The 27,862-nt window shown below is 42.2% G+C and overlaps 1 protein-coding gene and 1 long non-coding RNA gene across 3 annotated transcripts in view; one reads left to right on the top strand and one right to left on the bottom strand.

Annotated features, from left to right (window-relative positions):
- def6a (DEF6 guanine nucleotide exchange factor a) overlaps positions 1-27,862 on the top strand; it is a 140,204-nt gene that overhangs the window by 107,754 nt on the left and 4,588 nt on the right. For both annotated transcript variants that reach the window (XM_059653450.1, XM_048553530.1), the window contains exons 4-11: positions 206-433; positions 5,654-5,800; positions 5,954-6,062; positions 6,526-6,716; positions 9,366-9,473; positions 11,363-11,529; positions 13,277-13,475; positions 22,881-22,971. In XM_059653450.1, the coding sequence (XP_059509433.1) occupies positions 206-433; positions 5,654-5,800; positions 5,954-6,062; positions 6,526-6,716; positions 9,366-9,473; positions 11,363-11,529; positions 13,277-13,475; positions 22,881-22,971 (1,240 nt within the window). The remainder of the gene's footprint in view (positions 1-205; positions 434-5,653; positions 5,801-5,953; positions 6,063-6,525; positions 6,717-9,365; positions 9,474-11,362; positions 11,530-13,276; positions 13,476-22,880; positions 22,972-27,862) is intronic.
- LOC132210842 (uncharacterized) overlaps positions 7,765-27,862 on the bottom strand; it is a 64,629-nt gene continuing 44,531 nt past the window's right edge. The window contains exon 3 of the long non-coding RNA XR_009447012.1: positions 7,765-7,885. This is a non-coding gene — a long non-coding RNA (uncharacterized LOC132210842). The remainder of the gene's footprint in view (positions 7,886-27,862) is intronic.

The following is a 27,862-nucleotide window of genomic DNA, read 5'->3' as shown; positions in this document are numbered from 1 at the left end:
TCTTTTTGCACAGCAAGGAATTGATGATTCTATGAATCTGGGGATGTTTGAAGTTACACTCTGATACTTTTTCCAGTGCAATCACAGAACTATATTCCAAAAAGCTAAGATCCTTCCAGTCATAAAGAAGTGGTTGTGAGGCAGTGCTTATCTTTTCTGAGCCATGTGTCTTGAGTGGAATAATTCTTCCTTGTTGTCCCTGTAGGTGGAATATTTGCTGAAGAAAATCTGCACAGAGATGAATGTGGAGTGGTGTGCGGGGGAGCTGGATGACTTCTTTGCCCAAGAACCCTTGCAGCAGAATGGAATTACAGTCTGGGTGTTTCTGGACTGGGTAAATTCTGGGAGGTTTACCAGAGGGATTGAAAAGGAGACTGTCACAATGGCAGTACAGGAGGTCTACCAAGAAATTATTGAGGATGTACTTAAGCAGGTATGTAATTTTCAAGTACGTGCTTTGGAATTTTTGTTTTCTCAAAAAATATACTGTATTCACATTTGTATAACACTTGTATTAGATATGTGATATTATGCCAAATTTGAGCTCCTCTGTAAAGTGAAATTAGTTTCTTACGAAACAGTTTGTGACATTTTGAACTGCTTTATTACGCTTAGAAATACATGATAATTTGCAACACAAATTCATTATTCAAGTCAAAGCTGGTTCTGCCTACAGCCCAGAGGGCTTCACACAGACTCCAACCTTTGAAATAGAGTGGGAAGAGTGCCTTTGATATTGGTGTTTTTTCCAAACAAAGAAAAGTGAGTTCAATTATAAAGACTGCCTAAACAGATTAGGCCTTCATTCATTTAGAGTTTAGATGAATGAAGGGTGATTTTATTGATAGACACAGGATCCTGAGGGGACTTGACTGGGTAGATTATTGTGGACGCACTTCTACTGGTGGGGGATTCTCTAACCAGGAAGCACAGTTGCAGAATAAAGGGAACACTCATTTAAAAGTGAGATGTGAAGGAATTTCTTCTTTGAAAGGGTAGCAAATGTCTGGATTTCTGCACGTGAGAGTGTTATGTGGGATATAATCACAGAAAGTATCTAAAGAGGAGTTAGGTAGATTTTGAATAGGGGCTGTGATGACCTAACATGAAAGAGGAGTTGGAGCCTGGGGTAGATCAGCCACAATCTTACTGAATGGCAGGGCAGACTTGAGGGGCTGAATGGCCCACTGCTGCCCCTGTTTCTTCTGTTTGTATTCAGCCCTGGGCTTTGAGTGTCTTGTGGTAGCAAGTCCTGGATCACGGAGTTCACCAATCTGTAATACTCGACTGGACAGATCTTTGCACTGGAAGACCATCAAGTTTTGTGAATGACCAGAGACTCCTTCACTTAGCTTGTGGTCCTCTAGCAGCAGCTTAATTCATATCGATGGGAACAATGCAGAGAGAGCAGAGTCCTCCATTAGGGAGCTGCTAAAGATTAATCTTGACAAAAACTACTGCACCTCTTTTTTTGATTTGTATCATAAATCTTACCGGAGCCACAAACTCTGAATCACAAGCACAGGCAATTGGATCTATGTTTCTGCTTGACTCCAGTAATAGATGACTTTATAGTTATCCTGCAAGCAAAGTACCTCATACTGCACACAGTATGGGTAAGTTGTTCATTTAGTCTAATTGAAAACACATTCAAACATTCACAGTTTTGTACATGAAAACATGAACAAAATATATAATGATATATAAAAAAATATGCAAGCTATGTTCACCATAAGGTCAACCCCTTCCACTATACAATAAGGAGTTTTACTCTGGACACACGCTTTTACCAGGGGCTTTGTTGTATTCAGTACTGAATTTTCAAGAGTTTACGTTTGCTTATATGTTTTGTTAATAGGATTCAAATGAGTGTTCACACTACATCCACTAAAGTACTTAGAAACATAGGACTAGGCTATTCGGCCCAAGAGCCTGTTCTACCATTCTAGTCAATGGCTGATCATCTTCCTTAATACAATTTTCCCACAATAGCCCATTTCTTTTGACATCATTAGTATCTAGAAATCTATTGACCTCTGACCTCTGTCTTAAATTCGATACTCATTGACTCAGCTTCCACAGCACACTTGAGATCGAGAATTCCAAAGATTCACTCATGCTAAATGGCTTGCCCTTCATGTTGAAATTGAGTTTCCTGTTCTTAGACCTTCTGGTGTTGACTCACTATTCATGTTCGGGTTTTTTTGAGCCTGAAATGAATGTGTATTTGTTGAGAGCCATGTAACGATTCTTCAAATATTCTTATTGCCCATCTGCTATCATGCCTTTTAATGTGTGCACCCAATCCATCACAGCCAACTTCACAGATTTGCAGAAGTGTCTTATCTTCATAAATTTTGAAATTGTCTCCAGCATGCCATGGTCTTGATCATATGTATGTATTATGTGGGGAAAGAATGATTCCATACTGGCCACTGCGAAGTTCCACTACAAACCTTCCTCCAGCCTTAAAAATATCCTTTAACCATTATTCTGTGTTGCCTATTGCTCAGCCAGTTTTATATCCACATTGCTACTGTCCCTCACCAACTTTCTCATACCTTGCCCTTCATACTATTTTACCTTTCTTTGTTTAGATCTGTGACCCCCAGTTTTGAATTGAACTACATCATGTTCAAACTTAATGTAAAATGATAACATATTGTGATCACTCTTCCCTGAAGGTTCCATTACAAGAAGATTTTAAATTAGTTTTTGTTTTCTTATCGCATAAACTAAATCTAAAATAGCCTGTTGCCTAGTTGATTCCAGAATAAGGTAACAAGGTGTGGAGCTGTATGAACACAGCAGGCCAGGCATCATCAGAGGAGCAGACAAGCTGATGTTTCAGGTTTGGACCCTTCTTCGGAAAATTCTGCTCCTCTGCTGCTTGGCCTGCTGTGTTCATCCAGCTCCACACCTTGTTATCTCAGACTCCAGCACCGGCAGTTCCTACTCTTTCTGGTTTCAGAATAAACTGATCTGGGAAAGCATCTCGTGCACACCACAGGAATTTATCCTATACCTATTGGTGCTCATTAGGTTGTAGATTTTTATGTAGATTGAGTCACCGATGATTACTGCATTTATTATCTGAACCTATAATTTCCTGATTTTATACTGTGCCCTACTTTACCACCACTATTTGGTGGCCTTAAGCATACCTGCCCTTGAGCTTCGGTGCTTCTTTTCCACTTGATCCAGATACCCCTTGATTCTCTGAGAGATGAATGATTTGTTAATCTTAGCCTTGGGTGTAGTCATTGATAGAGTATCCATATCCCTCTAAAGTGGAGAATTCAAATGATTTGCAGCTCTTTAAGTGAAAAATGTCTCCTCATTTCAAGCCTAAATGATCATCCCAGATCCTGACATACTTCAATGAGATCTCATTCTTCCAAACTCTGGAAAGTATCAGCATTGCATCATAGGGCGACCCTTTCATTTCCAAGGACCAACCCAGTGAATTTCACTGTACTGCCTCCCAATATATCTTTCACTAAATGTGGATTCTTAAAACTGCACACTTTGCTCCACATCTCGTCCCACCAAAGCCCAGTACAGTTGTAGAGAGACGTCTTTATTCCTGTAATGTAACCCCATTGCAAAATATGCAACATACTATTCGTCCTTATAATTTACACTATAGGTTTGAGTTCCTTGTACAAGCATACCATTTGTCTCTGAGTATCAGCATTTACTTTTTAAAAAGTATTCTGCTTCTCAATTCTTATAACCAAAGTAAATAACCTCCATTCTTTAAGGACCACAACTTTCCCCCCACAGTGATCGAGAACGCCCTTGACCGCGCCTCCCGTATTTCCCGCAACACATCCCTCACACCCCGCCCCCGCCACAACCGCCCAAAGAGGATCCCCCTCGTTCTCACACACCACCCTACCAACCTCCGGATACAACGCATCATCCTCCAAAACTTCTGCCATTTACAATCCGACCCCACCACCCAAGACGTTTTTCCATCCCCACCCCTGTCTGCTTTCCGGAGAGACCACTCTCTCCGTGACTCCCTTGTTCGCTCCACACTGCCCTCCAACCCCACCACACCCGGCACCTTCCCCTGCAACCGCAGGAAATGCTACACTTGTCCCCACACCACCTCCCTCACCCTTATCCCTGGCCCCAAGATGACATTCCACATTAAGCAGAGGTTCACCTGCACATCTGCCAATGTGGTATACTGCATCCATTGTACCCGGTGCGGCTTCCTCTACGTTGGGGAAACCAAACGGAGGCTTGGAGACCGCTTTGCAGAACACCTCCGCTCAGTTCGCAACAAACAACTGCACCTCCCAGTCGCAAACCATTTCCACTCCCCCTCCCATTCTCTAGATGACATGTCCATGATGGGCCTCCTGCAGTGCCACAATGATGCCACCCGAAGGTTGCAGGAACAGCAACTCATATTCCGCCTGGGAACCCTGCAGTCTAATGGTATCAATGTGGACTTCACCAGTTTCAAAATCTCCCCTTCCCCTACTGCATCCCCAAACCAGCCCAGTTCGTCCCCTCCCCCCACTGCACCACACAACCAGCCCAGCTCTTCCCCCCCCCCCCCCCCCCCCCACCCACTGCATCCCAAAACCAGTCCAACCTGTCTCTGCCTCCCTAACCGGTTCTTCCTCTCACCCATCCCTTCCTCCCACACCAAGCCGCACCCCCAGCTACCTACTAACCTCATCCCACCTCCTTGACCTGTCCGTCTTCCCTGGACTGACCTATCCCCTCCCTACCTCCCCACCTATACTCTCTCCACCTATCTTCTTTTCTCTCCATCTTCGGTCCGCCTCCCCCTCTCTCCCTATTTATTCCAGCTCCCTCTCCCCATCCCCCTCTCTGATGAAGGGTCTAGGCCCGAAACGTCAGCTTTTGTGCTCCTGAGATGCTGCTTGGCCTGCTGTGTTCATCCAGCCTCACATTTTATTATCTTGGAATTCTCCAGCATCTGCAGTTCCCATTATCTCCAACCTCCATTATATTCCATTTACCATCTTGCTGTCCTGTCATTTACCCTCTCTATATCTCTTTGCAGCGAGTCTGCGTCTTCCTTTGCACAGACCTTCCTCCATACACTTTAAGATGGCGGCAGAGTGAGACACTTCAGCCGGAGCTTGTCCACTTCCTCCATCTTCTTGGTCTAGTGTGGCCTCAGATCTCTGGCCTCAGCACACACCCAGCAAGGCATCCCCCAGCCTGGTGTGTTGGTCTTTGGCCCAGCATGGCGGTCTCTCAGGCCGTTGTGTTGGTCTTTCTGCCCAGCATGGACTTCAGATCTTGAAGTGATTCTATCTATTCTACATATTCCTGGACACTATGGCCAGTTAGGCATGGCTAATCCATCTAACCTGGACTGTGGGAGGAAACTGGACCATCCAGAGGAAATCCACGCAGACACGGGGATAATGTGCAGACTCCACACAGGCAGTCGCCCGAAGGGTGGAATCGAACCTTGGTCCCTGGCGCAGTGAGGCAGCAGTGCTAACCACTGAGCCACCTCAATACATGATGTAGTCAGTAGGATTCTTTTCTGTCTGCTGGTATATTTGTTTCACCTTGCCTTCAATCATATTTAGTTCAGTTTGGACAATAGTTGTTAATGGTATAACTTCTGATCCATTTCCTTGTGCTGTGCCAGGGTTACTTATGGAAGAAGGGCCAGTTGAGGCGCAACTGGACTGAGCGATGGTTCATCCTAAAGCCAAGTATCCTCTGTTACTATGTGAGTGAAGACCGGAAAGAAAAGAAAGGCAGTATCGCTCTGGACAGGAACTGTTGTGTGGAGGTTAGCACAGTTATCCAGTGAATAATTTGTAATTGTTCTGTGGGTCAGAAGCTCTATAAAATAAGCTAATTCAACATTTTTTGTCATTCGTCAAAAATTCTGCTTCAGCTTGTAGTTCAAATATGTATTATGCTTAACGTATTTATTGTTAAGATTTTATCTGACCGAGATGGGAAGAGATGCATGTTCTGCGTCAAGACACCATCGAGAACTTATGAGATGAGTGCATCAGACACAAAGCAGCGGCAGGAATGGACGGCAGGTAAAAGGATTGCCTGAAAATGAATTGTTTGTAAGTTCGCCTTAGAATGCAAAGATTGTATTTGAATAATTTTGTCAAGAGTTATCAGCAGTTACCAATAGCCCAGAATGTAGAAACTGGAAACCATTTGCCAATTGACAGATCCACTGTTACCTAATACCCAAGTAATTCCAAAATGAAGCGTAAAAGTTTTTTTATGTTCAGCTCTATTTTCAACAACGTGTCCCTCTTCTCAATACACTCATTCCAGTGTGTGATTGCAACAGTACAGGCATCCTTTCAGTACCTTTAACTTGCTTATATCTGGGAAAACATCATACTCAAGTTTTGAATTCTTCATTGATGTTGATGATTAGCAAGAAGCCCTGTGTGAACATTAGGTGAAGACAACATCTGGCTTAGCTGTGGAGTTTAAGGACCTGCCTAAATGCCATTTTGTTTCCTTTCTGGTGTTTGCCTTCAGCCATTCAGACAGCAATCCGGTTACAGGCAGAGGGGAAGAAATCTTTGCACAAGGATTTGAAACAGAAAAGGCATGATCAGCGAGCACTTCGGGAGAAACAGAAAGCAGCAAAGGAGGAAGAACTTCAGAGACTCAAACAGCTCCAAGAGGAGAAGGAAAGAAAACTGCAGGAACTGGAACTACTTAAAGAGGTAACAATGATTAGTGTAGTATAATGGGTTAGAATGAGAGACCTGGAGGGACCTGTAATATTAAAGGTTACTTCTAAATGTCTCATTAGCAAGTTAAACAGCAAGAGGACCAACGGCAAATGTTGCAAATTAGTCAAACTACCTCAATGGCTCATTGGTTAGCACTGGTGCCTCATAGCACTGGGGGCTCTGGTTTGATTCCACCTTCAGATGACAGTCTGTGTGGAGTTCGCATATTCTCCCCATGTCTGCGTGAGTTTCCTCTGAGTGCTGTGGTTTCCCCCCTCATTCCAAAGATGTGCAGGTTAGGTGGATTGGCTAAATTACCCATAGTGTCAGGGATGTGTAGGTTAAGTAGGTTAACCATGGGAAATACAGGAATAGGTTAGAGGGGTGAATCTGGGTAGGAGACTCTTCGAAGAGTTAGTGTGGACTTGTTGGGCTGAATGGCCTGTTTCCACACTGTAGGGATTCTATGAACTCCAACCAGGAAGAGGCAGTTTAGATTTTTTTTATTTATTAATGGGATATGGGAGTTGCTGGCTAGGCAGCATTTATTGCCCATCTCTAATTGCCCAGAGGGCAGTTCATAGTCACCCACATTGCTCTGGGTCTGGAGTCACATGAAGGCCAGACCAGGTAAGGATGGCATCTTCCTTCCGTCAAGGACATTAGTGAGCCAGATGGGTTTTTCTGACAATCAACAATGGATTCATGGTCATCGTTAGATTCTTAATTCCAGATGTTTTATTGAATTCAAATTCCACCATGTGGTGGGGTTCAAATCTGGGTCCTCAGAATGTTGTCTGGGTCTCTGAATTAACAGTCCAACGATAATACCACTGGGCCATCATGCCTGCCTCGAGACAAAGCTTACTGTGGACAAATAGTTGAACAGACACAATGTGCACAGCCCTACCTCCTTCAAACAGAAAATGGTACAGTGAGATGTACAATACTTAGCACACAGAAGCAGTCATCTGTGCACTAGAACAAATCACAGATTCTGAATTGATTGACAAATCCAAATGACAATTCTTCCGCCGAAATGGAGTTTTCTGCCGATTCCACAGGCATGAATCCGATCTTGAATCTCCTCCAAAGGAGCAGATAATCTTGTGAACCTGCTGCATCAGTTATTGCTGTGACATGAAATGGAAGTTGGAGTCCTGGAGGAAGACATGGTATAAATGGGTCAGAATTGGTCTCGGGTGGACTACAGAGAGATGTGAAAGGGGTTAATTTTAACTGTGTAGCCTTCTAATGATACAGTATATATCATCACAGGAAGTGATGCAGCAACCCATAAACTTGTTCCATCTGTAGAATCATGTGGGAAGATGAAGCCACAGGAAGGTGATTATTAATAAAGTGAGTGTAATGAGTCCTGGTTCCAGCCCATTAACACACCAATGTATTAAATGGCTATGGGACAGCTGTGATGGTGAGTCCCCTTTGGTCTTCGGTTAGTGGGATGGGAAACGCTGTCATCCATATACTCCTGTCCTATAAATCCCAGTGACAGTTCCTGAATCAGTGACAGCATTTATTCCAACTATTTCTCAACTGCAAGCCCCAGAAGGGCTCTTGAAAGACTTTTCAAATCATTTTAACTGGTAAAAATAGTGTCTTCCACATGTGGTATTATAGCTAATTCCATTACAGGTACAAATGAATGGGTAGCAAGTGAACAATAGTATATCACTTCATGGCTTCATTAAGAACATTTTGGACATTTTCTTCCTTTTGTCTCTCAGAATAAATATTAACTTTGAGGTGCCCAAGTCGCTTTTGTTTGACAGTTTCCCATGGGTTCAGTGAGACTATTCAATGAGTCATGACCAGGGTATTTTTGGTTCACTCACTGGGTCAGTGCTGAATGAGTTGGTCTTCTGACAAGTGCTACAAATGGCCAAAGGACTCCAGGTTTAGAGGAAGGAAGACCGGTTTAGGAACCTCATCAAGAGCCCTGCTGGAAGTGTGCACATATGGGGTCGGATAAGGTCCATGAATGGATAACCTGCCAACATGATCAGGATTCACAAATGAAGGAGTTATGTCATTCACAAGCTTGGACCTCAGAAAAACTGAGAGCGAGAGGGAAAGTTGATGTGGGTGATTGGTGAGAGGGGTAGGCGATGAATGCTGTTTTCAGTTAATAATATTTTTAAAATTAAAAAACTAAACCCATTCACAGAATTTCAGAAATGATATAAGTTTAAACATATAACTTTAAATACAGTGAACTCCCATTTCTGTGTCATCTTTGACAAACATTTCATAACATCTAAAACTCTGGCAGGGCTTACCTTGGGTCTCAATTAGAGCTATGAAACAATTTGCTGAAAGGCTGAAATGACTCTTCAGGCCCAAAAGCCAATAACTTCTGTCTATTTAATTCTCTCTTCCTCCTTTAGCATCTCTAAGCCTGACCGTAACCTATGGTCAAAGGTAGAACTGCAGAACCTCTGAAAGTTAACCCGCACCCGAAATGCTGTCTCATTGGTCAAGGCATGGCTCAATTATGAATACTAGCGCCAAGTGATAACCTTGAGTTCAAAATAAAAAGAATACTTCCTTTCATCTTAAATAATATGAGCTATTGTATTGTCATAAACAGTTCGATTACTTTCCCCTCTTCCTTCCCAGGCCCAACGTCAGGCAGAAACGCTTCTGAAGGAGGAAGAACAGCGAAGAAAGCAGCAGCATGAGGAGATGCAGAGGGCTTTGGAAATACAACTTCGACAAGCTGAACAGGTCAGAGGCCAATGGATGAGATGAGGGTGATGGATGAGTAACTGTGGAAACTATCAATGATAGATGATGCATCAGGGAATGTGTGTGGGGCGGGGTAAGAGAGAAAGCCAGTAACCAACCCCATTACTTATCACCAACAATGTGGATTCTAGTCATTCATTTGCTAAGCTGAATGAGAGTGGTTATTTTAGGTCAATTACATTTGTTATGCTTATTTTTCTGATGGTACGCACTTGTATTCTTGGATTGTTCCCATTTTATTTCCCATTTTAATATTTACAATCCACTTGACAAAGAACTGCGATTGTCGAGTCCCACTACTCCCTGGGTCACCCTAACAGTTAATGATCTAATCAAGTGCTCAAATTATCCCCAATTTATCTGCTTGATCGAACAAAAACAGCAATGGCTGGAGAAACTCAGCAGGTGTGGCAGCATTTGTGGAAAATAAAAGCTGAGTTCACGTTTTGTGCCCAGTGACCCTTCAGAACAGATGTTCTGAAAAAGGAGAACATCTATTCTGAAGAAGGATCTGTGGACTCCACATGAACACAGCCTTTTCTCCATAGATGCTGCCAGACCTGCTGAGCTTGTCCAGCAATTTCTGTTTTTGTTTCAGATTTCAACATCCACAGTTCTTTATTTCATTTTATCTCTCCAATGGAATCAGGTTAGCAGAAAACACAGATCATGTATTAGTACTTAACAAGAACCACTGTCTATGACCAATAACTGTGTTTTAGCCACAGGTAAACAAAGCTAAGAATTATCCATATATAACCTTGTTAGTTAAGACTTTAACCCTCTTTTAAAATATCTACTCATGTGTACAGGCATACAAATAAAATGGTGTTATGGATGAAGGGGGAAAAAAGCATTGGGGAAGCACAGTTCAATAGCACCAGTTCATTGGACTTGATGAGATTTTCTTTTTCACGTCAAAGATTTTCTGTCCTGCAATCTTCTGACTGGATTCTTTCACTTCACAGCTGGCACAGTGGGATTGGTACAGAATTACAAAGTCTCTTTCTTACTGGTTAACGGCAACAGCTTCCAGCAACTGGTGGGAGAAAATAACTGGCTTTCTTCAGGTTTCAGTTATGTTTACAGTACTACAGAGATTTAAAGACACAATCTGTTTCTGTCAGTCTGGAGACCATTCTCACTGTACCATTCACAAACACACCACTATTCAAGAGTGCAGGAACCAATCAGAGGGTTGTCATTAGGCTGATGATCTCTGACCTCTAGTATTCAGATTGGCCACAACTGCCCAACCAATCAGTGCTCTGTTGCTGGGTGAATCTCACTTTGTATACACTCCTTGGTGCCTTGCCATCATCTTCTCCATTGCTTGCAAATCGACAGTGTAAACCCAACTCATATTGAGTTCCAGTCACCTGTCAATTCTTTCTATAGTGCTTTGTTTTAAAATAATCCACAGTCCAACATAAAGAAAAGTAAGTTGACACAGTTTTTCTCCCATGAAAAGTTAAGGATTTCACATGGTTTTATGTGAGGTGAGGTAATTCTTCTATTCTTTCAAATAAAATTCATTCCATCATGCCCAGTCTCAAAGATACCCAAGTGATACTTTTGTATTTGCTACATCAACCACTTTGCCTCTCAATTAAAGAGTGATGCTTTTGTGCTATAAAGCAAGTGCCCTTTAGGAATTGGATTGAGATTGTCCACAAAGGACCCTTCCAGTCAGTGGACAGTGAAGATTTTCACTTCATCAGTCAGGCAAGACTGGAGACCAGACTGCTGTCTAATCCAACTGTCAAGGCCTTCTATACTTGGAATGGAGAAGTCAAGCTATAATTCAGGTTAAAAGCTCCTGATCGGCAATGTTTGCATTCTCATTTGGTAACCACTGTTCTCCTCAGGCTCGAGCCAGCATGGAAGCAGAGATGGTATTGAAGGAGGCAGAGGCAGATCGCCAGAAAAAACGGATTCGTGAACTGGAGGATATGCAGAAACTCCTTGAGGAAGCTCTTCATGCTGAGGTAACTGCCCGGCAAGAGGAGGAAGCAAAGAGATACGCACAGACCAGGTACGAAGAAAATACAAACATGTTTAATAGTGAAATAGAGCTGGAAGCACAGTGAACAGTGGTGCATTAATGGGGAGTACCATCTGTGAGGTAGTTCATTGTAAGGGCTTTGGGATCTCCTTCGCCTACTTGGTGAGCTCCCAATTTACTTGCTGTTACCATGAAGAAGGAGAATGTCAGTGGCAAAATCAGAGGATTTTGTTTGTTTCTTTACTTGTCGGCTGCTGTCATGTACCTCAGTCATGCTACCACTTTCCACAGGCAATGGAAACACTGGGAAATTTCCAATTTGGATCAGGTTCTTGATCAGATCCATCAAACTTAGAGACGAGCCTGCCCCTTATATGCTAGCCTTTAATTATAAAGGCTAACAATCCTTTAAGGTTTGCAGCAGACTGCTACGTTTTAATGATCTGTGCATGTGGACCCATAAATTTCTTCAGCCCTCTATTATTCTTTGCTTTTAACTATTTGCAAGAAACATCTTGTATCTAACTTTGCCAGCATTGAAATCCATCTCAGTTTTTCCCCCACTCACTTAAGTTATTAATGTTTTTTTAATTTTATTTCTCAATCTACAACACTTAGTATGTCAACATTCTTAATGTTTTTAATGAACTTGCATATTTGGCTCTCAAAGTCATGAAAAGTTGAGGTCCCAACACTGATACTTGTGGAATTCAGTGAAACAGTACCTTCCAACTCAAATTCATGAGCAGAATCTGATTGCCTCTCTACGAGTTGGTCTCTCAAATCCTTTTATTAACATGTGGGCAATAATGGGAACTACTAATTAAAATTCCCCCTCTGTCATGTAGGGATCAGGGTAAATGATTTTGAGGTGTAGATTAACTAGAATATAATTGAATGACAGAGTTGGTTCAAAGTGTTGAATGTCCCACACCTGTTCCTAGTAATCCTATATGCTGAAACTGGTTGTAAGGCTACTGCCTCATTATCCAGGCAAGGCGTGTTATCCCCGCTGTAAGGGGCTCTTTAAGTACATTTGAAGCATGAAGCTCACTGAAAGACAAGTTTCGTAATAACTCAACCATATATTGAACTCGTAATCTCTTTTGTAATAACTTGTTGGGCCACCTGTTCATGGGAACTAGCAGAAGGTCAATCAAACAAAACTACCCTCCTACTTTAACCAAGGAATTGCAGAACTCTCACTGAGTTAGGTAAATACTGGGGGTAAATCTTATCCAATGGCTGAGTTGGTTGAAGCAATGAGGATCTGTACAATACTGATTCTGGTCTATGTTGAGTGAAATAATCCCAGACATTAACGAACTTCACAGAAAATTTCCAAATTACTTCTACAACAACATTGTCACTGTTCGGTTTTCTTATTTCAATGCTAAAACAGTCAATTGCACATTGATTTATCTGGCTGATCATCTCTGGGGAAATTACACTGCGAAGCAAGTAAAAAATCACACGACGCCAGGTTATAGCAGATTGGACCATGACCAGGTTTCATGTGATTTTTAACCTTGTCCACACCAGCCTAACACCGGTGTCTCCACATTATTGTGAAGGAAGATGCTGTCTTAGAAGAGCAAATCAAGAGACCACATATCGTCAACTGTGCATCAGTTGTTTCAAAGAGCAATCCAGTTTGCGGCAAAGTAATGTCGACAAATTTTATGTGTATCAATGCAATAAGAAAATGGATTTTTAGAGTTAAAATAACTAATTCCCATTAGGTAATTAATAACTACTCCATTTGTTTTGCTTTTAGATTGTTGTCTGAGGAGGAAGACAAAATGAAAGCACTGATGCAGCTCAAGGAAGAGCAGGAGGAGCTAATTAGAAAAACGCAGAGAGAAAAACAGGAGTTAAGGCAAGAAATGGAAAACAAGTCCAAGATTTTAGAGGAAGCACAAAAACAGCTGGAGGAAGTGCGGGTCAACAGACAGCGAGCAGACCAGGATGTGGTGGTAGGTGTATGCACTAACCAACAGAGCAAACTATATCAGCAGTGAAATAACAACTCTAAGATTAGGAAGAAGCTAATACACTAGGGACTGATCTAATCACTAAGTCACAGCATTTTACAATGTAAGATCATAACTGGAAGCAATACTTACTGAACATTAGATGAAGTGGGTTTATTGCTCACATAAATATAGAGGTTAGAAATTAATTGAAGCAGTGTTTATTACAACACTGCTTAATATGTTCAGCCCAAGTTCCTATTTCTGCAAATTTAATGGAGGGATCAACCTATGTATTTCAAATCACATTCATATTTACTATAATTATGATGCTTTTGATTCTAAGAAGTTCAAATGTGAGCCATATGTAATTTGCAGCCTGCATTGTGTTAGTTACAGAATTCATGAAGTAGGCAAACCTGGTAGGAATGTTGTATAATCCTGTTGGTTTGGCTATATCTGAAAATGTCAAATAAAGTCATTAGAATCCAGATTATAAAATCAAAACCCATGGCAAAAGGTTGTACTGCCTTTGTTGGAAAAGAGTTCGGCACTGGGACTGTATTATTGAAGTATATTATTCCGAGATTACTCATCATTTGAGAAACAGCAATTACAGTTGCTGTATACGTGTGAAAATCTAATATAAACATAGAGACTTGGAAAATATTCAACAGGTCATGATGAAGTATCTATGGAGTAGGAGCAGAATTAATATTTCAAGTTGATTGTTATTCATCAGTTCTGATGATAAGACATGGTCTTAACATATCAGTCTGTATTAATTCAAACATCACAATGAGTGACACAGGGTTGTGAATGGTGTTCACATTATAATGTCACCCTTAACCCATCCGATATACATCCATTCTGTTTTTATGGTAGTGAGTTTAATGATGTCTAACTATACCACGGTGGAAAGGTATTTGGTTCATTTATATATTTTAATTTGGTGCCTGATTTTAATATTAGTTTCAATACGTGGTTCCCAGAAGCTGGGAAACTTGGCATTCAAAGGAAGGTGGAAGTATCCATTAGAGGTCATAGAGTCATGCAGCTCAGAAGCAGACCCTCCAGTCGAACTCGTCCGTGCTGACTAGGTTTCCCAAACTAGTCCTGTTTGCCCGCATTCGGTCCATATCCCTTTAAACCTTTCCTATTCATGTACCTGTCCAAACTTCTTTTAAATGTTGTAACTGTACCAGCCTCCATCACTTCCTCTGGCGGTTTATTCCATATACGCACCACCCTCTGTGCGAAAAAGTTGCCCCTCAGGTGCCTTTTAAATCTTTCACCTCTCACCTTAAATCTATGCTCCCTTAGTTGTGAACTCTCCCACCTTAGGGGGGAAAAAAAACCTTTGCTGTTCACTTTATCCATTCCCCTAGTGATTTTATAAACCTGTATAAGTTCATCCCTCAACCTCCTATACCCCAGGGAAAATATCTTGTTATAACACTCTTTGTGGGCCATGGAGAATAGAACACATTGGCCCTGCCTACTGTACCTCATAATCTCTCCCTTCCCCAGGCCCTAACATTGACAATTCCTCTTCCCCAACCCCCTCAAAGCCAACTGCAACACAACCCACATCATGTGCTAGATTCTCCAATGTGCAACCATGACCAATCTCCCCGGCTCTTCCATTTCTTCTCCCCGCGCCCCCACCCCCATTACCCACCCAAGCTTTGAATGCAGATTTCCTCCTCCCTCCCCCCACCCCTTCTCCCACAGCTTGATTTCCAAGGACCTTTCCCTAGATTCTCTGGCTAAGATCCCCAGAAAGCAAGTTCTGAAGAAGAGTCACATCGGACCCAAAAAGATAACTCTTCGTTTCACTCCATAGGTGCTGCCAGACCTGCTCAGTTTCTCAGGCATTTCTGTGTTTGCGCCAACTTCTTTTGTAATTTCCCTGCTCCACATGACCACCTACTCACTACAGCCCACTCCCCCGTTCCTTCTGCAATTTGCACACAAGTATTAGCACCTTTAATTCTGTTTCTCTGTTCACAGATGCTGCCTGACCTGCAAAATGTTTCCTGGCTTTTACTGTTTCCAAATAAATATTTTGCATTAGTTTCCACACCTGTTTACACATTGGTCAGATCATGATGCAGGGCCACTTGACAGAAACATCAGGTAGCCACTTGCTCACAACCTCCTGGTTCTTTTCAAAATGTGAAAGAAGGCTTTTGTTGCTCAAAGGGACAATTGACCCAATATTGTGAGCTGATCAATTTATTGTACAGCTTGCACAGGAATGGGAATTTGGTGCCTAAAAACAGAGAGAATAAATTAATTAATTTTTTGGCAAAAAGACTATCTCCCATTAATGGCGTGACCATACACAAGAGAGATTTGCGACCTAATGGCAGCAACTTTGTTAATATAGTATAATTGCTTAAGGAAATTTTAGGTTGTCCTCAAACCTCCTCCTTAGAAACAAACAAAGAAACCTACAGCACAGGAACAGGCCCTTCGGCCGTCCAAGCCTGCGCCGATACAGATCCGCTGTCTAACCTATCATCTATTTTCTAACGGTCTGTGTCCATTTGCTCCCTGCCCATCCATGTACCTGTCCAAATATATCTTAAAAGACGCTAACGTGTCTGCGTGTACCATCTCCGCTGGCAACGCGTTCCAGGCGCCCACCACCCTCTGTGTAAAGAACTTTCCACGCATATCTCCCTTAAGCTTTCCTCCTTTCACTTTGAACTCATGACCCCTAGTAATTGAGCCCCCCACTCTGGGGGATAAAGCTTTTTGCTATCCACCCTCATGATTTTGTAGACCTCAATCAGGTCTCCCCTCAATCTCCATCTTTCTAATGAAAATAATCCTAATCTATTCAACCTCTCTTCATAGCTAGCACCCTCCATACCAGGCAACATCCTGGTGAACCTCCTCTGCACCCTCTCCAAAGCATCCACATCCTTTTGGTAATGTGGCGACCAGAACTGTACACAGTACTCCAAATGTGGCCGAACCAAAGTCCTATACAACTGCAACATGACCTGCCAACTCTTGTACTCAATACCCCGCCCAATGAAGGAAAGCATGCCATATGCCTTCTTGACCACCCTATTGACCTGCATTGTCACCTTCAGGGAACAATGGAACTGAACACCCAGAGCTCTCTGTTCATCAATTTTCCCTAGGACTTTTCCATTTACTGTATAGTTCGCCCTTGAATTTGATCTTCCAAAATGCATCACCTCGCATTTGCCCAGATTGAACTCCATCTGCCATTTATCTGCCCAACTCTCCAGTCTATCTAAATTCTGCTGTAATTTCTGACAGCCCCCTTCACTATCAGCTAGTCCACGAATCTTAGTGTCTTCAGCAAATTTGCTGATCAGACCACCTACACCTTCCTCCAGATCATTTACAAATATCGCAAACACAGTGGTCCCAGCACAGATCCCTGTGGAACACCACTGGTTACAGGTCTCCAATTTGGGAAACTCCCTTCTACTACTACCCTCTGTCTCCTGTTGCCCCGCTAGTTTTTTTATCCATCTAGCTAGCACATCCTGGACCCCATGTGACTTCACTTTCTCCATCAGTCTGCCATGGGGAACCTTATCAAACGTCTTACTGAAGTCCAGGTATATGACATCTACAACCTTTCCCTCATCAATCAACTTTGTCATGTCCTCAAAGATTCTATTAAGTTGGTAAGACATGACCTTCCCTGCACAAAACCATGTTGCCTATCACTGATAAGCCCATCGTCTTCCAAATGGGAATAGATCCTATCCCTCAGTATCTTCTCCAGTAGCTTCACTGCCACTGACGTCAGGCTCACCGGTCGATAATTACCTGGATTATCCTTGCTGCCCTTTTTAAACAAGGGGACAACATTAGCAAGTCTGGCTCACCGGTCGATAATTACCTGGATTATCCTTGCTGCCCTTTTTAAACACGGGGACAACATTAGCAAGTCTCCAGTCCTCTGGGACCTCACACCTGTCTAAGGACACTGCAAAGATATCTGTTAGGGCCCCGGCTATTTCCTCTTCGCTTCCCTCAGTAACCTGGGATAGATCCCATCCGGACCTGGGGACTTGTCCACCTTAATGTCTTTTAGGATACCTAACACTTCCTCCTTCCTTATGTCAACTTGACCTAGAGTAAGCAAACATCTATCCCTAACCTCAACATCTGTCATGTCCCTCTCCTTGGTGAATACCGATGCAAAGTACTCATTAAGAATGTCACCCATTTTCTCTGACTCAGCGCATAACTTTCCTTCTTTGTCCTTAAGTGGGCCAATCCTTTCTCTAGTTACCCTCTTGCTCTTTTATATATGAATAAAAGGCTTTGGGATTTTCCTTAACCATGTTTGCCAGCAATATCTCATGTCCTCTCTCAGCCCTCTTAATCCCTTTTTTCAAATTCGCTCTACATTCCCGATATTCTTGCAGAGCTTCATCTGTCTTCAGTCGCCTAGGCAAGGCTTGAGATTCCGTTTATTCATATTACATGGAATATGTATTTATTTTCATGTAAATAGAGGGTGAACTGATATTGAATATCCATTCCCCACAGAGCTATCATGGCTTGTTGGCATTTATACTGGCTGCCTTGCTACAGAGCTCCTGTCTAGAACAGGCAATGAAAGCCATTCTTTTGATGTGGGGTAGCGCTGCTTCAGCCTTGACCTCTTTGTATCAAAGGTGGTTACTGAGCTTCATTTCTGCTAAGATTGCTGTCTGCCCTTCCTCTCTGCCTTATAGAAATGTCAGATAGAAGAGACATTTTATTGACTCACACTATGCTTTCTGTGCTGATGAACCAGCACGTGGAGTACTAAGAAATTTGATGATGTGCTTTTTGTTTCAGAAAGAAAAAGACTTTTATTGTAAAGTAGAGAGTAGCAATTTGGCCATTTTTGTAAATTCAGTGTTGTTAATGTTGTTGTTAAAGCTTATCAAGAAGTTCTAAAAGGCTATCGCCACATGAGGTTGTCTTCATTGTGATTTTGCTAAAGGAGAAGAGTGTGAGAAGCTGAAAATAATTTGAACATGTGGACAACGTGACTTCTGGCATGTGGTATATTTACGGCAGCTAATGTGCCTAGTTTAAAGTCTGTGGACTATTAGTGGATTGAGGAGCAGAATTAATATTTTAAGTTGATGATCCTTCATCAGTTCTGATGATAAGACATTGACCTGAAATATCAATCTCTGTTAACTCACACCTCAAGATGAGTGACAGAGGGCTGGGAATGGCATTCACATTATCATTCCAACCCATACTATGTGGTTTAAGTTTAAGATAACATTACACTGGGTTGATGGTTATACCTTCATGAAGAGTTTATTGGGGCTTTATAGTGATCGCTTTGAAACTCCTAGAAGTGTTACAGTTGACTGCATCTGCTTCCTGTGGGCTGCTGCTTTCAAATAACTGCATCAAAGCATTCAACGCCCAAGGTACAACCATATTTATCAAAAGTTCAAAAGCCTTAAAAGTAACAGCAGGCATCACTTAGAAGGTAAATTGCACCACCGTAAGATGGGAATAATAGTGCTAAGAAACTCAACAGGTTTGACAGCATCTGTGCAAAGAGAAGCAGTTAAAATTTTGAGTGTCTTGTAATGCTTCTTTAGGATTGGGCACAACGTTAACTTTGTTTCTCTCTCCATTTAAGCTGCCAGAGCTGCTGAGAATCTCTAGCATTTTCAATTCTTGTTTCAGATTTCCAGCATTTGCAAAATTCTGGTTTTACTGAAGGGCTGGGTGGACAAAGACTGAAGGACGGTGAAGGGTGATGGGAAAGATTTAATAACAAAAGGGTTCGTTTGAGGACCACAGGAAATAGTGATGGGGAAAGAATAGAAACTAAGAAACGAAAGATGCATCTAGAGCAGGTGTGCTGCTGACAGCAAGCAAAAAGTTTAGAAAAAGCTGAATCCTGCAGAGAAAAGGAAACAAAATAGTTACTGAGATTATGGTCTCAAACTGTGTTGAGTCCAAAGAGCTGTAAAGTGCCTAATCAAAAGAGGGGCATTGTTCTTCAAGAGATAGTGGGAACTGCCAATGCTGGAGAATCTGAGATAACAAGGTGTGGAGGTGGATGAACACAGCAGGCCAAGCAGCATCGGAGGAGCAGAAAAGCTGACGTTTTGGGTCAAGACCCTTGTTCTTCATGCTTATTGAGATTTGCTGGAATTATGGAGCTGGCCAAGGATAGAGATGTCAGTGAGAGCAGGGTGAAGAATTGAGATAACAAGAAGTGAAAGTTTGGGACATACCTGCAAACACAACAGAGCTGTTCTGCAAAGTGGTCAATCTATTCTACATGCAGGGAGACCACATAAATGGCAATCAATGCAGTAAACCAGACTAAAAGAAAATTCATGTAAATCACCACTTCTCTCGAGAGGAGTGTTTGGAGCTTTGAGGACATACAAGTTACATTTTGTCCACTTGCTTAAAAAAGTAGGAAAGGACAAGGTTTTAGGGGGTGACTGAGGAGTGGACCCGGGTATCATAGCGGGAACAGTCCCTTCTGGAATGCGGAGAGGGGAGATGCCAGAAAATAATCCATTGAATACAGCAGCTGGTGGGGTGGGAACATGAGAACTAATGAGCCCTAACATGGTTTTATTTGGGAGGGGAAGGGGTGAGAGCACAAGTGCAGGATTTGTGGTCAGCAGCCCTGCCAAAAGCAGTTGGGGTTGTACTCCTCAGTTGGGGGGAAAAAGAACACATCTCTGATACGCTGGTGTGGGTGGCTGCAGCATAAGAACAATTGTGATAGAGATGGAAAATGAAATCCCAATGAGTTTTAAGAAGGCAAAGTGGAGGTCACTGTGCGAGACAGTGGTCTTTTAATGAATAGTAGTCGATAGGCTATGAGAAAATTATAGAATGGTTTACTGCACAGAGAGGCACAATTTGGTCCATTGTCCCTGTGCTGACCTTCAGCAAAAATAAATTAGTTCATCTTGCTCCCCTGCCCCTTACTCATAACTCTGCAACATTTTTTTCTCTTCAGGTGTGTATCTTTTGAATCCCACTGGAAATGATGAAAAGTTATTGACTGGAACTACTAACTTTTCTGCCTCTCTACAGATGCCGCAAGACTTGCTCAATGCTCTCAACATTTTATGCATTTGTTTCAACTTTCCAGCACTGTAGGTGGTTGCTTTTGTACAGGTCTTGTCTTGAGTTTCTTGTGAGTTGACAAGTGAATATAGTACAGTTCAGCACTGTAACAGGCCCTTTGGCCCACCATGTCTGCACTTACCAGGATGTCATTCTAAACTGACCATATCCCCCTACACATGGTCCATATCCCCCTATCCCTTGCCTGTTCATGTGTCTGTCTAAATACCTCTTACAAATTGTTATCATATCTGCTTCTGCCACCTCCCGTGGCAGCATGTTCCAGGCAACAACCACCCTCTGTATTAAAATAAAACTTGCCTTGCACATCTTTATTAAACTTGTCCCCCTCACCTTAAATGTTTGCCTCCCGGGAAACAGACTCCAATAATCCACCCTATCCATGTCTCTCATAATTTTATATCCAGTCGCCTGTCAGTCTCTGATGTTCTAGTCAAAATTTGTCCGAATTCTCCTTACAGCTAGTACAGTCCAATTGAGACAAAATTCTGGAATACCGTTTTGCATTCTTTCCAAAGTATCCATATCCTTTGTATAGTGTAGAACTGCATACAGTAGTCCAAGTGCAACCTAACTGAAGTTCTCTGTGGAGGAACATGACTTGTCAGCTTTAATACGCAGTGCCCCAGTTGGTGAAAGCAAGCATATACCTCCTTTACCACCTTATCCACTCACTGATGTTGCCATTTTCAGGGAGTATGGACTTGCATCCCACGATACTATGGACATCAGTGCTCTTAAGGGTCTGGCTACTCCCTTTTGCATTAGACCTCCCAAAATGCATCACCTTACACTTGTCTGGATTCGACTCCCTCAGCCATTTTTCCGCTCAACTTTCCAAATGTTCTTTATCCTGCTGCATCTTTTTTAACAAAGCAAGAGAATGCACAATAACGAGGATATTGAGAGGTGGAGAAAGTGAGAGACCTTCGTGTGCTTGCCCACAGGTCATTGAAGGTGGTAGCAGAGGTGTATATGGGATACTTCCCTTTATTGGATTTAATGCTACACCTGTAAAAATTGCTGGTTATGCCAAAGTTGCAGTTACGAGTGCAGTTCTGCTCACTGCATCCAAAGAAGGCATAATTGCTCTGGTAAAAGTAGGGAGAGTTACAAGAATGTTGCCAGAGTTTAAGAATTTGTGACAGTGACAGATTGGATGAGCTGTGATTGTTTTCCTTAGAACAGAGGAAGCTGTGGGTGACTGAAGTGAGGATGGAAAATAATGAGGTCTGGATGGTCTAGACAGGAAAGACCTGTTTCCCCTTGTTGAGCACAAATTTAAGATGATTAATGGAAGGTTTAGAGAGGACATGAAGGAAAAACTTGCAACCAGAGGGTGAAGGTCTAGAATTCACTGCCTTCTTTGGTAATGGAGGCTGAAATGCTCAACTTATTTCAGAGGTTCCTGGAGCAGCACCTGTAACTTTCAATTCCACGTATAGGCTGAAATAACTCCTTAGAGGCCGGTATGCTGTCACCAAATTATCTTTTATTTACACATGGGGAGTCCTTCACGCTGATTCAGCTCCCTCAGAGCCAGCTGTCAGAGTGAACAGGATGTCTGACACTCCTGCTCTTGTCTGTCAGCCAGGGCTCCCTGATTGGAGCTGTTAATCTGGTCCAATCAGAGAACTCATTCTATGAGGTCCACCTGGCTGACATTGTTAGAATCACTTAACATGGGCCAGGTGCTGGAAAGTGCAGCTGGTTTTCATTGGCAGACATGACAGTGCTAAGTCCTCAGTTGTCACTGCTTTCATAAGTAACTTCTTAGTTTGTTGTTTTGCAGAGTAAACTAGAATTCATGTTAAGACTGAATGGGCTCACTCTCCTTAAATGAAGAGTTTTAAAATGTCTTTACTTTATTAGCACGTTTTATGCCATTACAATTGGCCTCGTTGTTCAACTTAGTGAATGTAGTGCAGCAAAATCTGCTTGTAGATATGAACTAATCAGCCCTTTCAGAGATGCTGTTACACATCACTGGAGTGGGTGAGACTTGATCCTGAAACTCCTGGCTCAGAAGTGGGGACACTACTGCTGTGCCATAATAATCCATAGAATTGACTTGAAAGCTTGCACCTTTAATGAAATATCGATTAGTTTCTTCTCTTCACACAATTACAGAATGATAAATGTGTCTTAGCAAAAAATAATTGTATATTGCTGAGATCCGTGCACTAACACATGACAGGTTTCCAGGTGCTCATTAATACAGACCGTTCAGCATTTATTTTGTGACAATTTTCTCCCCTTTGTTGTTTACAGGCTGCACAGAAGAAATTGCGACAAGCAAGCTCACATGTTAAGCACTGGAATGTTCAGATGAACAGGCTAATGCGTCCAATTGGACCAGGAGGTAACTTAGCAACATTGAGGTTAATTATGTTCTTGAGACAAAATGTCACCTTTTAGGGTCATAGAGCTGTACAGCATGAAGAAAAACCCTTCGGTCTAACTCGTTCAATGCCAGCAGATAATCTCAGTTAATCTAGTCCTATTTGCCAGCATTTGGCCCATATCCCTCTAAACCCTTCCTATTCATATTCTCATCCAGAAGCCTTTTAAATGCTGTAATTGTACCAGCCTCCACCACTTCCTCTGACAGCTCATTCTATACATGGACCATTCTCTGCGTGACAATTTCCCTATTGAATCCCTTTTATATCCTTGCCCGCTCACCTTAAACCAATGCCCTCTAGTTTTGCACTCCTCTACTCTGTGGAAAAAGACCTTGACTATTCACCTATCATTCACCTATTCACCCTATCCATGCCCCTCATGTTTTTGTAAACTTCTATATCGTCACCTCTCAGCCTCTGACACACCAGGGAAAATAGCCCCAGCTTGTCCAGCCTCTCCCTAGAGCCCAGACACTCCAATCCTGGCAACGTCTTTGTGAATCTTTTCTGAACCTCTTCAATTAACCATACCCTTCCTATAGCAGGGAGACCAGAACTGAATGCAGTATTCCAAAAATGACCTAACCAATGTCTTGTACAGCTGCAACGTGACTCTCTAACTCCCATGCACAATGTGCTGACCAATAAATACAAGCATACTAAACGCCTTGCTCTGTCGACTTGCGACTTCACTTTCAAGGACCTATTGACCTGCACTCCAAGGTCTCCTTGTTTGGCAACAAGCCCCAGGACCTTACCATTAAACGTATAAGTCCTGCCCTGATTTACCCTACCAAAATGTAGCACCTCAGATTTATTTAGATTAAACTCCATCTGCCACTCCTTGACCCATTTGATCAAGGTCCGATTGTACTCGGAGGTAACCTTCTTCACTGTGCACTACACCAATTTTGCTGTCATCTGCAAACTTACTAACCATACCTCCTTTATTCACATCCACATCATTTTATTTAAATGATAAAAAGCAGTGGACCCAGTACCAAACTTTGTATATTTTTCAAATTGCAATATTTATTTGAAAGTTTCCTTAGGAAAATATAGTCCCAGAAATTTTATGTCACTTTCATTACCTTTATTCTTCAACAAAAAGCTGTGCCTGAAATTTATAATTGGTTTATAAATCTAAGACTTGATAAGCACTAGGGCAACACGGTGACTCAGTGGTTAGCACTGCTGCCTTACAGTGCCAGGAAGCCGGGTTCGATTCTAGCCTTGGCTGGCTGACTGTGTGGAGTTTGTACATTCTCCCCGTGTCTGCGTGGGTTTCCTCCGGGTGCTCCAGTTTGCTCCCACAGTCCAAAGATGTGCAGGTTACGTGGATTGGCCATGCTAAATTGCCCATAGTGTTCAGGGGTGTGTAGATTAGGTGGGTTATAGGAGGATAGGTTTGGGTGGGATGTTCTGAGAGTTGGTGTGGGCTTGTTGGGCCAGAGGACCTATTTCCACACTGTGGGGATTCTATGATTTCATGAATCTATGATTCCTGTCCAAAAACGTAATCAAGGTGGGGAGGAAATTTGTCGGCGTGACCCCCAGTGGTGTTTAGCCATTTGTCCAGGGTTTCTGTCAATCATCTGTGGATGATCCAGTGCAAGCTTTCAGAAACTCCAGGCTGTCATCGTTATTGTGGATACATGCGTCCCAAGCTGTCTATATTGCTGTACCAACAATCAGCAGGAGGATGGTTGTCACTCTGCTGTTTCACTTGGCCACAGTCTTTCATTTGTCTACCTTGCATTCCCAATCATTTTATTTTGGACTGACACTCCTTCTCTTTCCACTCCGGCCTTAGCAAAAGTTAATCAATATTTCATATCCATTTTAAATCTTCATATAGACTAAAGCAATAGTTATCCTAACATGAAACATTTCCCATTAACTGGAAAAAATGTTTTAAATGTGAGAGTATTTCTTTTCCTGTTTTTAGCTGCTTGTATTTATCACCTACCCTTTTTTTGGAAGAAAATACCATTGCATCGAAAACCACCCTTATAAGGCTCATTACTTGCAGTCCAAATAATGTTAATCGGTTCCTCAACCCCACTACAAAACTTTTTCTTTTATTCATACCAGTTATTCTGGGTTAGGTCACCTTCAGTCAATGACCTTGAAATATGTAGCTTCTGTTGCTTATAGCTACACCTGCCAGGAGATCTGCCCCATTTGTTTGGCCAACCGCTCAGTAACAACTTTCATTCAGCCAGATCTAGATGGCTGCTCTTCCAGCTCTGCTACACGTTGTCCTCAAGAAGAGATATCTCTCACATTTCAACTGATGTTATTAATTGCAAAACTGTACGTGGATGCTACACTATATATATGGGCTGCTATGTGAAATAAGAACAAGCAGGACAGCACAAGAACAGCCCCTTCGGCCAATCAAGACTCTGCTGATTTATGATGTTTTTCTAAACTGAAAACCTTTTGCCTCAACATGGTCCATACTGTCTGCCTATTCATCTGTCTGGCAAGACGCTTTTTAAAGGCTGCTATTATGTCCACCTCCACCAGCACCTCTGCCAGCTCCTTCCAGGTACTTACCACTGTGTAAAATAAAAACACACTTGCCTTTCACAACTTCTTTAAACTTTCCTCCCTTTACTTTAAAATTATGTCTCCTCATAATTGGCACATCTACCTAGAGAAAACAACTCCAACGACCCATTCTATCATTGCCTCATGATTTTATAAACTTCATCCTTCAACATTAAAGTGAAAACAAACCACATTTGTCCAATCTCTCCTAATAGCTGATACCCTCCAAACCAGGTTACATCCTGATAAAACCCTTCTGTACCATCTCCAAAGCCTCCACATTTTTATGGTAGTGTGATGACCAGAACTGTCCACAATATTCCAAATGTGGCCTAACTAAAGTTCTGTACAAACTGCAAATATTAAGAAGATTATCGATCATGCACTGGTAACTTTCTATTTGTCTTCCTTGTTAGATTGGCAGATCTAATATCTCCGTAGGCCAGGTTGGAACAGAGCTGCAGGAATATGATGTAATGTTTACAGACCAACCCTTTTTAAGAAAGCTAATTACGGATTGCTCGAGGTATAGCGATAAATAAAATGATCAGGACGTTGTTGGCTTTGAAGACAGTTGAATCACAAACAATAATTTGTTGCATGCCTTTAAAACATTAGCTGCCTCGTTTGTGATTGGGCTCGGTTGTAATTTCCTGCTGTTATTTAATTGTTACCTATCAGCAATGGCTTATTGTGCCTTTAGATATACGCAAGAGAAATAACTCAATACAGTGTGGGTAGCAGTTTGAGCCATTCAGCGGTGAATAAAGGATTCTTTCTATCCTCTCGTGAGTCAATTAAAAACTGAGTGAATGAAAACCTACTTTCTGCCACTTTAACAGCTGCCGTATTGTGTTCAGAACTGAAACACCTATGACAAATAATGTAATATTACAGCACATTGCATTGCAAGTGCAAAGCAACAAGGACGGCCTTCAGTAATTATAAAATCCAATCCCATTAATCATGCCTCTCATTTAAAAAAAATTAATCAGTAAACATTACGTGTGATAAATTTTTCTACATCATATTCCCCACCTCTTATCAAACCTTGCCCAAGGATATATTAGGTATGTCAATTTAATTAGGAAAATAAATAGAAAGCTATCCTGTGCATCATCGGTAATCTTATTGACTAACATTTTGCACATCCACATATGAGCGCACATATGCTAAACGTTTATTGCAACCAAAACCAAGCTGTGAAATAGAAGCATAGCAAGTAGGAGCTGAGTAGGCCATTCGGCCCTTTGAGCCTGCTTCACTATTCAATATGATCGTCCAATCTGGACCCTGTTCCCAATTTCTCCTCATTTCCTTGGATCCCTTTTAGTCCCAATAATGAACTTTATTGAATTCATTATTGAAACCATGTTTTGGCCTCAACTGCTTTTCGTGACAAAGAATTCCACCGGCTCACCACAGTCTCCAGCAAAAGACATTTCTTCTCATGTCAGTCCTAAATACATTACTGTGTATCCTTAGACTATAACCTATGGTTCTGGACTCCCCTGTCATTGAGAACACTGTTCCTACATTTCTGAAGAAGGGTCTCAACCTGAAACATCAGCTTTCCTGCTCCTCTGATGCTGCCTGGCCTGCTGTGCTCCTCCAGCTCGACACTGTGTTATCTTTCCTGCAGTTACCTGGCCTAATCCTGTTTGCATTTAATAAGCTTCCTCTCCTTCATCTAAACTTCAGTGAAAGTTATTCTTACTGATTCTGTTTTTCCATACGTTAATCCTGTCATCCCAGGAACAGTCTAGTAAACCTTTGTTGCACTCCCTCCATAGCTAGAATACCCTTCCACAGATAAGAGGTCCAAAGCTGCAAACAGTGCTCCAGGGTGTGAACACAGCAAGGCATCCCTGCTCCTCTGCTTGATTCCTCTCACTTTGAAGGGCAACACACCATTTGTTTCCTTCACTGCCTGCTGCACCTACATACATACTTGCAGTGACTGCTGTACAAGGACACCCAGGTCTTGCTGCAGCGCCCCCCTCTTTCCCAATCTTTCACCATTCAGAGGGTCTGCTGCCCTCTTTTGCTACCTCACATTTTACTTCATTTGCCATGCATTCGCCCACTCACTCAACTTGTCCAAATCACACTGAAGCCTCTCTGCGTCCCTTTCACAGTTCACCCTCTTACCCAGCTTTGCATTGACTCCAAACTTTGTGTTACATTTAGTTCCCTCATCTGAATCATTAATATACCTAGTAACCTGCTACTTTAAATCAGACAGTCTAGCCGACCAGGATTTGGGGAATGTGAGATCGTGTGGATAGAGTT

The sequence above is a fragment of the Stegostoma tigrinum genome, chromosome 21, assembly GCF_030684315.1.
Source record: "Stegostoma tigrinum isolate sSteTig4 chromosome 21, sSteTig4.hap1, whole genome shotgun sequence".
NCBI classification, from domain to species: domain Eukaryota; kingdom Metazoa; phylum Chordata; class Chondrichthyes; order Orectolobiformes; family Stegostomatidae; genus Stegostoma; species Stegostoma tigrinum.
Note: the sequence above shows the minus strand (reverse complement) of the source record. Positions and strands in the feature narration are given on the sequence as shown.